Source organism: Pundamilia nyererei, unplaced genomic scaffold (genome assembly GCF_000239375.1).
Source record: "Pundamilia nyererei isolate P.nyererei 1_Seehausen unplaced genomic scaffold, PunNye1.0 scaffold00325, whole genome shotgun sequence".
Lineage (NCBI taxonomy): Eukaryota > Metazoa > Chordata > Actinopteri > Cichliformes > Cichlidae > Pundamilia > Pundamilia nyererei.
The window spans coordinates 309,638-323,071 of NW_005187726.1; the positions used below are offsets into that span (position 1 = coordinate 309,638).

Below are 13,434 nucleotides of genomic sequence, written 5' to 3' on the forward strand. Positions count from 1 at the left end.
TGTGTGTGTGTGTGTGTGTGTGTGTGTGTGTGTGTGTGAGAACAGGGCGTTATTATTCCTTCTTTAGAGCCAGTTCATACAGAACATTCCAGAAGAGTCTGTCACTGAACACACCCTCAGTGTGAACCATGGTGCGTTCAGTTGCACTCGGTACTTCAGACGGCCACTTCTGGCCTGAAGGTCAGACAGCGTCTCTTAAACGTGTCCCTCTGGCGTTGCGGGCGCTGCTGCGGTGAGGTGAAGCTGGACCACTGACGTGGGGTCGTAGCAAAGCTTTGGCAGCGTCTCAGCTCGTGTTTCAGACACGTTGTCTCTGTGGCGGACTGAAGAGTAGTCACTGTTTCATATGTTTTACAAACTTTTATTGTGAAGTGTTGACTCTTCCTGTACATAACCTCTGCAGCCCTCGGTGGAATTCATCCTCGACTTCTTCTCCCAGTGATCCCAGAGCAGTTTGACAAAGTCCAGCATTTTCTAGCACAGGCTTCTTCCTGTTAAAATGCAGTTCTTCCTTCCCGGTATCACCTAGCACCTGCTCATAGTGTGGTTGTTGAAGTTATTTCCTACTGTTTTCGGGTCTTTACTGTTTAAAGCACTGGGAGGAGACTGTTGGCAGAGACAGACTCCTCAGATCTTTATCCCATCCAGAATCTGTGGTCAGTCGGCTAAGACCTGTGAGGCAGGATTTGGCTCAGAATCTGCAGAAGTGATGAAGAAGAAGGCTGAAGAGTACAAATCCTGACTCTGTGGACATTTAGACTAAAAGTTTTTGAAACTGAAATGATTTCCCTCTCACAGAAACAGGTGAAACAATAACGGCATGAAATGAAAAACACCCCATTAATAACACTTTTGTGACCTCAGTCCTTGTCTGACGGTGCACTGCTATGAATTATGGGATGGAATGACCTCCTTTCCTCTCATAGAGGATGCTCCAATGTCCCCTCTGCTAAAGGAGGCAATGAAGGAAGCACCTTAGCCCTGCGTGTTTCAGGGACTGTGCTCAGTCAGAAACCGTCCCGAGGACAAAACGAGCTCAGGGTTTCTTTGCTTCTGGGTGTCTGCAGCTCTCAGACGCTCTTGATGGTGGCACCACCCAGTCAGCAGCAGGAGGAGGTCTCTGGCCCGGTGGTGGAAACAACCAAGCAGGAGGAGGTCTCTGGCCCGGACAGCCCAATGCACCCGCGTGGCCAGGTAAGAGGTTTGAAAATCTGACGGTGAGTTTCACACCTTTCACTCTGCACATGGTTGAAATGACAATGAAGCCACCTGACTTGACTTGATCAACCCAAGCACAAGCCCAACCCTCCGTTGTAGAGAAATGAGACTTTTACTGACCTCTGACAGTCACGTCTCTGAAGGGACTTCAGTCTTCACGAGGCCTCATTAATAGCAGCCTCTTTACATCCACCAGGTCACCTTCTACCTGTCTAAGGTTAGGGTGGGGTGTCACCTGTCAAACAGTCTCCTACAGTTATTTTGCCATTGCCGTTCGCAGCTTCCATCTGGGGTTATGTGTGGACGTTAGCCTGTGGTGCCCAGGTGGATGTTCGCAGGTTAAATAAACAGGTGAATGTTTGTGGAAATGACTTTTGCCTCCACTGAAACCTCAGGTCAGCCCAACCAGCCCACCTGGCCCGGAGGTTCCACTGCTCCAGCCTGGCCTGGAGGTCAGCCTGCTAACCCTACCTGGCCCCAAGGCCCCAGCCAGCCCAGCGGACCTTGGGGTCCAGGTCCAGGCCCTTCACCCGGACCTGGACCCACTCCTCCTGTTGCACCCCAGCAGAATCTGGTGAGCCAAACAGAGACGGAAACAGAGGACAGGCAGAAGGACAGATGTAGTAAACAGCTGTTTTCTTCTTGACAGACGGTTCCCTTCAATATGCCTCTGCCTCAAGGAGTGTACGACAAGCTGCTGATCACCATCGCTGGAACTATCAAACCCAATGCTGACAAGTCAGTACGAATGCTGTGATGTCACATAGTGACGAGAGAGCAGAAGTCAGACTAACGAAGCGAGCGGGCGGGTGTAGAGCAGAGTAAACAGGAAGCGCAGAGCGATAAACTGACAGTGGTTAAATCCAGTCATTACTGAGTAACAGCAATGAAAGCAGGGCAGTAGAAGAAGACAGTGAGCTGTTACCCGTAGTAACGCACTCATGTCACCTCATTGGACAAACTTTAGTTATAATCACACAAAACCTTCATGTTTGCTGTGAACACATGATTAAAAAACAACGAGAGATGTGAGGACAGCTGGTGTCTCGTTCACCTTAACAAGGATGAGCGAGGTCAGGCATCAGCTACACTTTCATTTGTTTGCATTCGTTTGCTTGTTTCAGTGAAGCAAAATCAGACTTGCTTCGCTTAACGCCGCATTAACATCGGCCAAAAAGAGAAACGATTGATCCAGATAATCAGATCCTGATGGAGGAGAAGCTCTAATAGAGTCAGTAATTCACTGAGGTCTCTGTGATTCATCAGGATCACGGTGGACCTGGCCACAGCTCGTGACATCGCCTTCCACTTCAACCCTCGCTTCAACGAGGGCGGCAAGAAGGTGATTATCAGAAACAGCTGCATCGGTGAAAAGTGGGGCAAAGAGGAGAGGGAGCTGCAGCACTTCCCGTTTGTGCCGGGGCAGAATTTTGAGGTCAGACAGCTTTAAAAAATCCTCAGTTTGATTTCTGTGAGGCGGAGATGACGCCAACGACAGTCTCTCATGTTTCTCTTCCAGATCAAGATCCTGTGCACCAACACGGAGTTAAAGGTAGCTGTCAACAACTCTCACATGCTGGACTTCAAGCATCGTATCACCAACCTGAGAGACATCAAGAGACTCAGCATCTACTACGACCTCACGCTGTCCAGGGTCAACTTGGAGATGTTGCCCTGAGACAGGCTGCTGACCCAGCAGAGATCAGTCAGGAGGAAATTATCAGTGAATGTTTGAAGGTGATCATCAGTAGATGCTTTGATTCTTCCACATGTTTCTGTTCAGGTGTCTAATGAATAAAGACTTAATATTCTGGGTTTTGTGCTTATTTCTGTGTCCTGCCTGGATGCCTGAAAATGATGAGCCTAGTTAAACCACGACAAACTCTTCAAACAGGAGTTTTAAAACAGCTGGGGTCATCTGCAGAGGAGTGAGTGAGCGTTACCAGAGACCGTCTTATGGCCTCTGACAGCAGAGATGTCAGTGCAGCATTTAATGCAGCTTCAAACAGAGACTCCAACACAGCGTTGGTGTTACAGGAAGCACTGGAGTGGCTGAATCTTCCAGTTTATAGGGACGAGGATCAGGGCCACTGGAAAAAAAAAGTGTGGACGTATTTTTTTAAAATCAGAATTCTGAGAAAAAAGTCTGACACTTTTTTGTTTCCTCCTCTTGCTTAAGTTTGTTCACGTAAACAAGGAATGTTTTTTTACACATAACAGCTATTCACGAAGCTCCACGGGGTTATGTTCTGGGAACAACACTTTTAGAAAACACTGCATATTTTTCATTGCTGTGCGGATGATACCCAGTTTTATTTATCACCTGACAGAAACGTTCAGCCTGCAGTTCCTCTAATGTCAAGCAGGGGTCCAGCGGCAGTGTTGGGAAGGTTACTTTTAAAATGTATTCCATTACAGAATACAGAATACATGCCCCAAAATGTATTCTGTAACGTATTCCATTACGTTACTCAATGACAGTAACGTATTCTGAATACTTTGGATTACTTAATATATTATCATGCTTTTTACAACTACGTGAATGTACTATTGCTGTGTGATTTATTACTATTACTGAAGGTCCGCGACTCCGAACTGTAGTAAAGGGACCTCTGACTAATACGGCGGGGTCCCTGTCGGCTCGTAGCCGAAAAATAGCTTTACTTTGTTGTGTGGGTCAACTTTTCTTGCGAGAGACAGAGACAGGCGTCGAAAGGCTGCTCCAACGGAACTTATTGTTTCGGAGGAAAACACGAACACAGTGTACAGTCGAGCTTAATAGCTTACTTACAACTGGGCTCGTCAGGCACTCTTCTTGGCTGAAGTGGTTATTATTATATTTACATGCTTCCAGCTCCCGTTTTTGCTCAATGACAACTCGTACCTTTCCACTCCCCTTTTTCTCCCTCCTCGCGCTCACAGACACATAACGTGTATGGCAGTCCATTCTCCCTGCAGCACGGACTACACTGCCCATGATGCTACATTCTTTAGAGCTATGCCTGTTAGCTTAGCACAACAACAACGAAATGCGCTCTCTCACCCAGGAAACACACAGTCGCAGAGAGAGAGTGAGCGTCACCCTGTAACCATGGCAACCGTAACGCTGCCGCCTGGAACAAAAGAACGTAGCTGTCAAACAAAACCCAAACAGTCCTGACCCGCGACAATATGAAACAGGAAAGTACCCCAGTGTATTCCATTTATTTCAACAAAGTAACTGTATTCTGAATACCACCTTTTTAAACGGTAACTGTAAGGGAATACAGTTACTCATATTTTGTATTTTAAATACGTAACGGCGGTACATGTATTCCGTTACTCCCCAACACTGTCCAGCGGTGAGTCGTCCCTTCAGATTCCCATGTTAAAATAAACATGTTTACAGCCTAATGTAAGAAACTGGTCCAGAGACGTTTCCCCTTCATAACAACTACAGAGAGGAAGAATGGCATCGTGGCTTCAGAGCCTGGCAGCTTAGTGACAAGCAAAGGTTTTGGATTCACATTTAAATAAATTCATTTTTCTTCCATCCATTTACTTCAGCTTATCCAATTCAGGGGGCCTGGAGCCCATCCTCGACCCCATAAGGTGAGAAGCGGGGTTCGCCATGGGTATTCACATTCACACCTACCAGCAGCAGAGATGGGCAGTAAGTAACGCGTTACTGCAATCTGTAATCTGATTACTTTTTTCGAGTAACGAGTAAAGTAAGGGATTACTATTGCAAAAACGGTAATTAGATTACCGTTACTTTCCCGTAGGAACGCTGCGTTACTGCGTTACTAAAACTATGATTTTTTTTGCGAGAATGTCTCACGACAGTGACGTAAGCGAGTGCGCCGTTAGTGACAACAGCTGTGTGCAGATCAACAGTGGATCACATATCGATTGTGGGAGAGAGTATGAGCGTGCAGCGTTTAAAGCGTGGAAGTACTGACCTTACTTTGAGTTTGATTCCTTAAAAAGTGACAAAAACGTTAGCGTCCATCGTGCGTGGGAAGAAAACTTCTTTTTACAGCGAAAAAACCCCTAAACTTCCAAGCAGGCACCGAGTAGCTACGACATAATGGGAAACTCATAGAAAAACTCGCGGATTCTTCAACTGACCGCGGCACACCTGCACCAGGGCAAACCTCCGCCTACAGCAGTCCTGCTTTACAGGTGAAAATAGAGCAACAGGACCGCTGAGTCTTTGACTTTATTTATGTTCTGCTGTGTTTTACTTGCATCTATTTGAAAGAGTGAGTGTAAACATAAAAAATATTTTATTCTATGTGCTGGAATGTGCAGAAAATAGGTTTAAATGTTAAACTAATTTATTCAACTCAGAGAATGTTGCATATAATTAAATTTTTGCTTGATGCATAAAGTTAAAAGATTAAAACTAATAAAACAAGTTTAAGAAAAAAGAGACTTTTCCATTTGATTACATTTTGTATGATGGATTATGCAGAAAAAGTAGGATTGGGCTGAAAGATCTATCGCTTTATCACCTCTTCAGGTTGTAAATCGTGTTTTTAAAAAGTAACTAAGTAATTAATTACTTTAGAAAATAAGTAATCAGTAAAGTAACTGGATTACTTTTTTGGGGAAGTAATCAGTAATTAGTTACTGATTACTTCTTTCAAGTAACTTGACAAACACTGACCAGCAGTGTGGAACTGACTGTTGGAGGTAGCCGGAGAGAAGCCGTGCAAACACGTGGGAAAACATGCAAACAAAGAAAGAAATCTATGACGGACTGTCAGAGCTACATTCAGGAACAAATGTGTCCCTAGTTCTCCTACATACGCTCGAAAAAAATAGAATTACTTTAAAGTTAGCGTGTCAGCACAGCCAGTAGCTCTGAGGAAGAGTTTACCTGAGTCATTCACAGAGGTGGCAAAAGTACAGACTCTCTTTACTTCTAATACATAAAGATTTTTTAAAATGTTTTTATGGATGATGCACTGATTGGAAACCGCTTTTAATAATAATAAGGGATTGCATTTATATAGCGCTTTCGGGGCCCTCAAAGCAGGCGGTAGGTGAAGTGTCTTGTCCAAGGACACAACCAACGAGACTGTCCGAGTCATGGCTCGAACCGGCAACCTTCAGGTTACAAGACAAACTGCAAACTCTTTGAGCCACGATTGCTCTCGTACCTGCAGCAATGACAATAAAGACATTCTGATTAAAAATACTCCAGTAAAAGTTGAAGTACTGAAGCAACTTTTTCACTGAAGTAAAAGTGAAAAAGTACTGCTCTGAAGTATACTCAGCATAGGAAAGTAACAAGTAGCTCCTTGAAGGACAAGTCTACAGTTACAAAGGAAACTGAACCTCGTGCTGTATGAAACAAAATTAGTACATGAAAATGCAAATATTAATCCAATGTAATTCTGTATGAACTCAGTTTGAATCTGTTATGTAGGAAACCCGCACTGACAGAGAATTAAAAAATAATGAGTTTCTGTTGTCAAGATTACACAGTGTGACTTCCCTCCACACCTAAACAGACTGTGCACAGTCACAGTGGACTGTGGATTCAGTGGGTGGGGAACCCGAAGATCAGTGTAATGATTCCGTGTGGGGAAAACAATCAAACTAACGATCATTTCTACTGAGAGCTGCAGAGGATTGTGTTGGTGTGCAGGCTGTGATCAGCTGACCTGCTGTCTCTGTGGATTTACACCTTTAGTCTTTTGGGTTATTTCGGGTGAACTCCGTGGCTTTTAAGTCTCAACACGTAAAGTGTAAAGTCCGTTCTTGTGAGGTGCTTAGCACAGACCTGGAACCCTGCTCGGATTCAAACCCGGGACCTTCTTGCCTTCGTGCCGTTGAGCCATCATCGTCCATACTGATGAAGCGTGTCGGCCCTCTGGGTGTCGCTAAAACCGAACCTACATGTTGTTGATGCTCAGGCTAGGACTGCTACGTCATTACGCACAGCCGCAGGTTGACGTGCGCGTGCTCGATCGGGAGCTTTACTATGTAGTTAGGTGAGGCGCGCGCACCTCCGTGCTGCGTTTAAGCGTTAAACAGTTTAAAAGTGGGTCCACGCACCGGCGAAGCGAAGGCACCGACAGCAGCTGGGCTACGGACAGTCAGGAAACCCCGGACCGGAGGACTGCACCGTCTGCGGTCGCTGCCAGCGGAGCTCCCCAGTGGACGGACTCAGCTTCCTCCTTCAGGTCAGTGCGACCCGCGGCCTCTCCTCTCCGAGAGTCCGCGGCTCGGGGCCGCTGCTGGGTGTCGGTGTGGGGGTGGAAACGATCCGATCTCCACCCGCAGCGTCTCCTCAAACTTCCTCCGTGTCCTCTGGAGTATCGACGTGCCGCTCCGTCCTCCTCTGCTCCCCGCTAGTTAGCTGCAGACGCTAGCTAGTTAGCCAGGTGTTTAATGAGAGCGAGCGGCTGCAGCTAGTAGCATGCTAACTAGCGCTGCGGCAGCGAAGTTTGTTTTCGTGTAGCTCGGTTGTTTGTTTGTAAACAGCGCACTTGTGCAGGACACTTTGTTTACCGAGTGTGGCTGCGGGTGTGGCGGAGCTCCAAGCCGCTCCCAGCTGGGTTACCGATTAATGTTCGCCGTTAGCAGGGCGGAGGCCCAGGAGGGTGGGAAGTTTACAGGCTGTTAGCTGCTAGCTGTTAGCCTCGGAGTGCAGACTCAGCAGCTGGCGGTCGGTTTGGCCCGAGTTTGTCCCGGTCTGATCTGAGCTCCCACAGGGTCTAATGTCCTCATGATGATTATAAAATCACTTTAGAAACACACATTCCTCTAAACTCTGTCACACCCTGAGATGAGTCAGAGCCCACAAACACTCTGTGTGTGTGTGTGTGTGTGTGTGTGTGTGTGTGTGTGTGTGGACGTTATCAGCTGGTGTCTCTGTCTTCAGCCCGTGGAGATCACAGCATGTGAGTGAACACAGTTTTTGTGATACTCGCTCCTCTTCAGGATCCTCGGGGTCTTCACAGGACTTTGAGCCTCTGCTGGAGAAGCCATCAGGACCTTGTTCCTCAGCAGCTCCCTCCTCTGCTTGTGTTAAACCTGACCACTCATATAACCTGTTAATGTGGTGCTTTCTTGGCTGTAAATGGACTTTAGTCTCAGGGGTTTCCTGGTTAAGTAAATAGAAGAATCAGTGGCCTGAAACACAGACCTCTGTCATTTGTACAGAATGTTTTAGGCTCCTGATCAGTGACTCAGCACTAAAGATGCTAATGATTAATCACTGATCTAAAGAAGCTTTTAATTTGAAGGCTCAGGACACTGCAGAGTTACAGATCTGCAGTGTGACACAATTTATTTGGATTCTAATCAACTTTTTGTGGAGATGTCATACAGATTATTATCATGAATGTTACAAATGTAAATGAGGTCACGTGCCTGAGTGCTCCTGCTCACCCTGAAGGGAACAGGCGTCGGACAGGCTGGGACACAGTTAGGACGCCAATCGGTGGACGGCAGCATGTCTTAGAGATGAAACCATAGGCAGATGTTGGTGTTTGTTTATCTTTACCTTCGCCCGTGTCAGATCAGACCTGACGGCCTCAGGTTGCTGGATCAGTGTTCCATCAGGGGAAGGTGGAATATAAAAACTTCAGTATCATCGTAAAATCCCCAAACAATCAATAATCTCCTGTTAACACAGTAAATAATGAGGCCTGCAGTGCTCCAGCATAAGCTCGCTGTCTGTTCTTTAATCAGAGTCAGCATCTGGCTCATTAGCATTAACAAAGCTTTGAAATGATCCCTGTTTAGACTGACTCGGCTTGTGTATTGATCCTGATCAGGATGTCTCTGACTGGTTCACGTCAAACAAAAGAGAAGGAAGCTGCAGATCCAGCAGCAGGAGGTGGTTTCAGGAGAGGGAGGAGGGAAATGCCTCCACTCCATCCCCCGCTCGGGCTCCTTGGTGTGTGTGTGGTTAATCAATCAGCTGATCGGTAATCATTTCTTATCATAATCTTTGACGCTTGAAGGAACAGAGTCAAGAAAGAAAAAGAACAAAGTGTACTTTATTAATCCCCGTGGGGAAATTCCTCTCTGCATTTAGCCCATTCACTCAGTGAAGCAGTGGGCAGCCATTGGGCGCCCGGGGAGCAGTGTGTAGAGATGGTGCCTCAGGGTAGCTGTTCAGGGGAATCAAACCCCCGACCTTCCGATCATGGGCCCCCCACTCTACCTACTGAGCTATCCCTGCCGTCCTTTTTTTACGTGTTGAGCAGAAAGGGGTGAAAACGTGAGGCTACAGGACACCTGCAGTCCTGTCACACCTGTGCAGGTGAGCAGGTCCATGTCATTCAGGTTTCTCCTGAACTCTTCCTGTTGTGGGAGCAGGAAGCACCTGCAGATCGTCTCAGCTGGGAGACATGGCGGGAATTAATCAGCTATGAAGCTGTGAGGAGAAACGGCTGGTCACTAAACTGTCAGCTTTTATTTTGAAATATTTACAGTTTCCTGCTTCAACAGCACAAACGCACACCAGTGCGCACTCTTGTGTTTGTGCGCCTGTGTGTGTGCTGAACACACTGTGACCGGCTCCTTATATAGACAGAGAGGACAGAGCTGGCAGCTGATTGGCTGTCAGGTATCATGAGCTGGTGTCTCACTATAGACGCAAGCTGCAGGTTTGTCTGATGAACGGTGAGCTTTTCCTGCAGGCTGTGAGCTCGCTGCTGCTCCGCGTGTCGTAAACTGACTTCTGGCCCTGCTGGTTCACTCCCAGTCCTCCCAGTCTGAGTCTGCATGTCTGATCCAGCTGTTGTAGAACATGTTTTCATTTCATTTTGAAGATATTGATGATTATGAAGCTGCTTACGGTGTGAGGATTATACACCTGGGCCGTGACCTCAGGTGTGTGTGTGTGTGTGTGTGTGTGTGTGAGTCACTGATGTGTTGGTGTGTGCTTGTTTTTTCCTGCAGGGTGTGTGTGTGTGCGGTCACATCCTGATTCCTTTGGAGACCTTGGCGCAGGAGAAACAGCGCCTGGTTTAGCTTCCTGTGTGGGAGGAGTCAAGGCGAACGTCTGAGAAATGTGAAGCTGAAGGATCAGCGGAGCTGTCACTCAAACCAGTACCACGCCCCCCAGCACCACCACCGGCCAATCAGCACACAGAGTGGAGGTAAACACAGTTAGCATTGTGTAAAAGTGACGCAGAGAAACACATGAATACAACTCCCAAGATGCTGTGCGACAGATCAGAGCTCCGGGTTCTGATTCTGGATCAGTTTGTTCACATCACCACCTCGGCAGCCATCTTGAAACACCACTGGGCGGCTGTTTGGAATCTAAAGAGCTGACCGGGACATGAATACCTCAGAAACGCTGCTGATGACACAGCTCTGCCTCATCCCTCGCTGCATGCGTGTGACCTCTGACCTCCGTGTGCTCCCAGTGTGTTTTATACCTGGCTCTGATTGGCCGCCCTGCTGCGGTTTGTGTAATCCTAATTGTTCTCAGGCGCAGTGCCGACGGCCTGGAAACCAAACTCCTCTCGCTCAGAAACCTTAGCTCGTCTCGCTGTGGATCCGCATCTGATTGGATGAGAGCCGACTTCACTGCTACTGTGTTCAAACTGGCTTTTTGTTTCTGAGCACGGTTGTGTAACTGTAATGTGTTCGTACAAACACACCTTTTTCACGGGTTACATCATCACTGAGCTCATCCTGCAAACCCAGAGCTCTGAGTGCGTCCTGCCTCTGTAAGCTTCACAAGGTTGTATAAGCTCTGTGCACGCGGGACACTTCACACGGAGCTGTCTGCACGGCCCGGCTGGTATTTGCAGGGTTTATCCAAGCCAACTTTATTCATAATGGGCTTTAAAACAGCTTTTATCTGCTGGGAAAGCTGTTCTTACGGCGATGCTGCTGCTGCTGCAGTATTAAAATCCTGCTTTAAATTCATGAATGCGGGCGTTGTCTCGTCACCTGTGCGGGTTCAGTTCAGAGATGAGTCCAGCTGAGGGGTTCAGACATGTCCTACTGGAAGGACGCGTTGGACACATAATGTCTCTCAGCTGGCCTGGGAACACCTCGGTGTTCCCTCAGCTGAGCCCGAGGAAGACTATGTTCTCCCAGAAAGAACCTGACACGGCCGTCGGGGAGCAGGAAGGTCCTCCTTCACTCACAGCTGTAAACCTGATGGCGCTCCTTTAATCTGTCTAGTCTCACCAAGGTTATTATAATATTATAACGAAAACTAGAAGTGAAAAAACATTTTCGTTAACGGAAATAAAAACAAAAAAAGGAAAACTAACTAAAATGAACTGAATTTATAGCAAAAATGTGTTTAGTTTTTATTGATGTGTGCGTGTCATACAATAGTCAAGGGTGAAAATGAAGTTTAGTTTCCAGTGTTTCTGTGTTGCTGCTCTGTCCACGCGCAGAATCGTGTCAGGAAAAGTCAGGAGAAAGCGCCAGAGTCCAATTTGGGATTACTTTGAGTATGACTGTGTTTTGGATAAAGCAAGTGTCTTGTAGTGGAAAGAGACAAATTATGAGGGACATTTCTAAAGGGAAAAAATCCCACAAACCTTAAAGTGCACTTGAAAAGCTCACACAAGAAGACTAACCTAGCTTACCTTGAGAAGGTAAGGGAGCACACTCAACCCTCATCCCCAGAAAACAGAAGCTAACCCCAGGCAAGGCAGCGTGATGCATCCCGAGACAACAGGACGGGGACATCTACATAACTGTGTGAGTCAATTGCCTTCAAAAAGTTTATCAATTCACTTGAACCAAAATTACGAACACGCGGTGGTGCAAGAGTTAATAGTCTCATTGGGGCCAAGATATACCTTTTATAGTTGCCTGGTATCAATGGTTGTTCATCTGCCTTTATTTATTTATTTATTTAAAGAACCCATAGGTGGGAATGTGAGTTGTCTGTCTCTGCGTGTTAGCCCTGCGACAGACAGGCGACCTGTGCAGGGTATGGTAGCTGGAATAGCAACATACCAAGGATAAGCAGAAGAGAATGACTGATATGATGAAACTGCGATTTTGTTACACTTAATTATTGCAAACACAACTAAAACTATAACTGAAACTAATCAAAACTAAACTGAAACTAAGGATTTTCAAAAAAATAAAAACTAAACTAAACTAGCAAACAATTGGTAAAAACTAATTAAAACTGATATAAAATTGAAAATCTGAAGTCAAAACTAAATAAAAATAAAAACGAATTAAAATTGCAAAACTATTAAAACCCTGTGTCTCACCCTGAACGGCTGAGACAAAGGCGTGACAGGGAACTCTGCCGGTCATGTGACTGTTGGTCAGGTGACATGGCTTCACTGAAAACAAGTAATGATCAGCGCTGGGTGAGATTGACTTTATTTATCCCAAATGTTCAATAAACACAAAAAATGAAATGAACAGAATAAAATCACTGAAAAAGAAAAAAATCCTCATTAAATTAACTTTAAAATTAAATTAATTAATTTTTAATTTCTTTTTGATATTTGGGCTCATTGGGACCCGATGAATGTAAAAACAAAGAATTACAAGGTTTTTGTTTTGTTTTTTTTAACCTGATTTTTGTTTCTAAGAAAAATCAGAGCCACATATGAGGATATTCGTTTAAAATGTTGATAGAAGAGTAGCAGTATAATGTCCTTGTAAGTGGATATCAGGCCCTTGTAGAGCAAAATTGAGTATTTTAGTCTAAATAACCCAAAATGTGATGTCCACATATGTGGACGCAGGTCCTAGGAGGTTTAAAAAAAAGTCCCTGTGAAGTAAAATGACTCATTAAACACATTCAGACAAAATTAAGAGTCAAAGTTTCTCACTCTGTCTGTGTCTGAGCGCACAGATCGTTTTGTCCTCTCCAATCAATAACCGATCATTAACATAATCAGTGTCCTGAACACGTCACACACATGCGAGTCCATGCGACTGATAGCCGAGAGCATGAAGCTGTCGCGGTTTCCTCCACATCTGTGCGGGCGTGTCTGTGGGCTCGGGCCCAGCCGAGCGCTGAGGTAATGCTGCTGCACCGAGCCTTCGTCATGATGGCATCCACCACCCAAAACGTTAAAAACATGCGTTTCTGCACATGCTCGGTACATGTGGTCAAGAAACATGAGGAGGGCAGGTGAAGAACGAAGAACAAACAAATCCAAATTATCCGGTTTAAACCTGCAGTTCCTGTGACGCCCACAGTGAGGTAGTGTGCACATCAAAGGGAGCTGAACATGTGTGTTTTTGGTCTCTGCAACTGACCCC

The 13,434-nt window shown here is 46.0% G+C and overlaps 2 protein-coding genes across 2 annotated transcripts in view; both read left to right on the forward strand.

Annotated features, from left to right (window-relative positions):
• Positions 1–3,031, forward strand: part of lgals3b (lectin, galactoside binding soluble 3b) — a 4,798-nt gene extending 1,767 nt beyond the window's left edge. The window contains exons 3-7 of the mRNA XM_005751764.1: positions 1,068–1,194; positions 1,614–1,792; positions 1,868–1,956; positions 2,485–2,653; positions 2,738–3,031. Coding sequence (XP_005751821.1) covers positions 1,068–1,194; positions 1,614–1,792; positions 1,868–1,956; positions 2,485–2,653; positions 2,738–2,896 — 723 coding nt within the window. The 3' untranslated portion in view covers positions 2,897–3,031. The remainder of the gene's footprint in view (positions 1–1,067; positions 1,195–1,613; positions 1,793–1,867; positions 1,957–2,484; positions 2,654–2,737) is intronic.
• A 4,041-nt stretch (positions 3,032–7,072) lies between these two features.
• The window catches only part of fbxo34 (F-box protein 34), a 10,530-nt gene continuing 4,168 nt past the window's right edge, over positions 7,073–13,434 (forward strand). The window contains exons 1-2 of the mRNA XM_005751765.1: positions 7,073–7,394; positions 10,126–10,325. The gene's annotated coding sequence lies outside the window, so the exon portion shown is untranslated. The remainder of the gene's footprint in view (positions 7,395–10,125; positions 10,326–13,434) is intronic.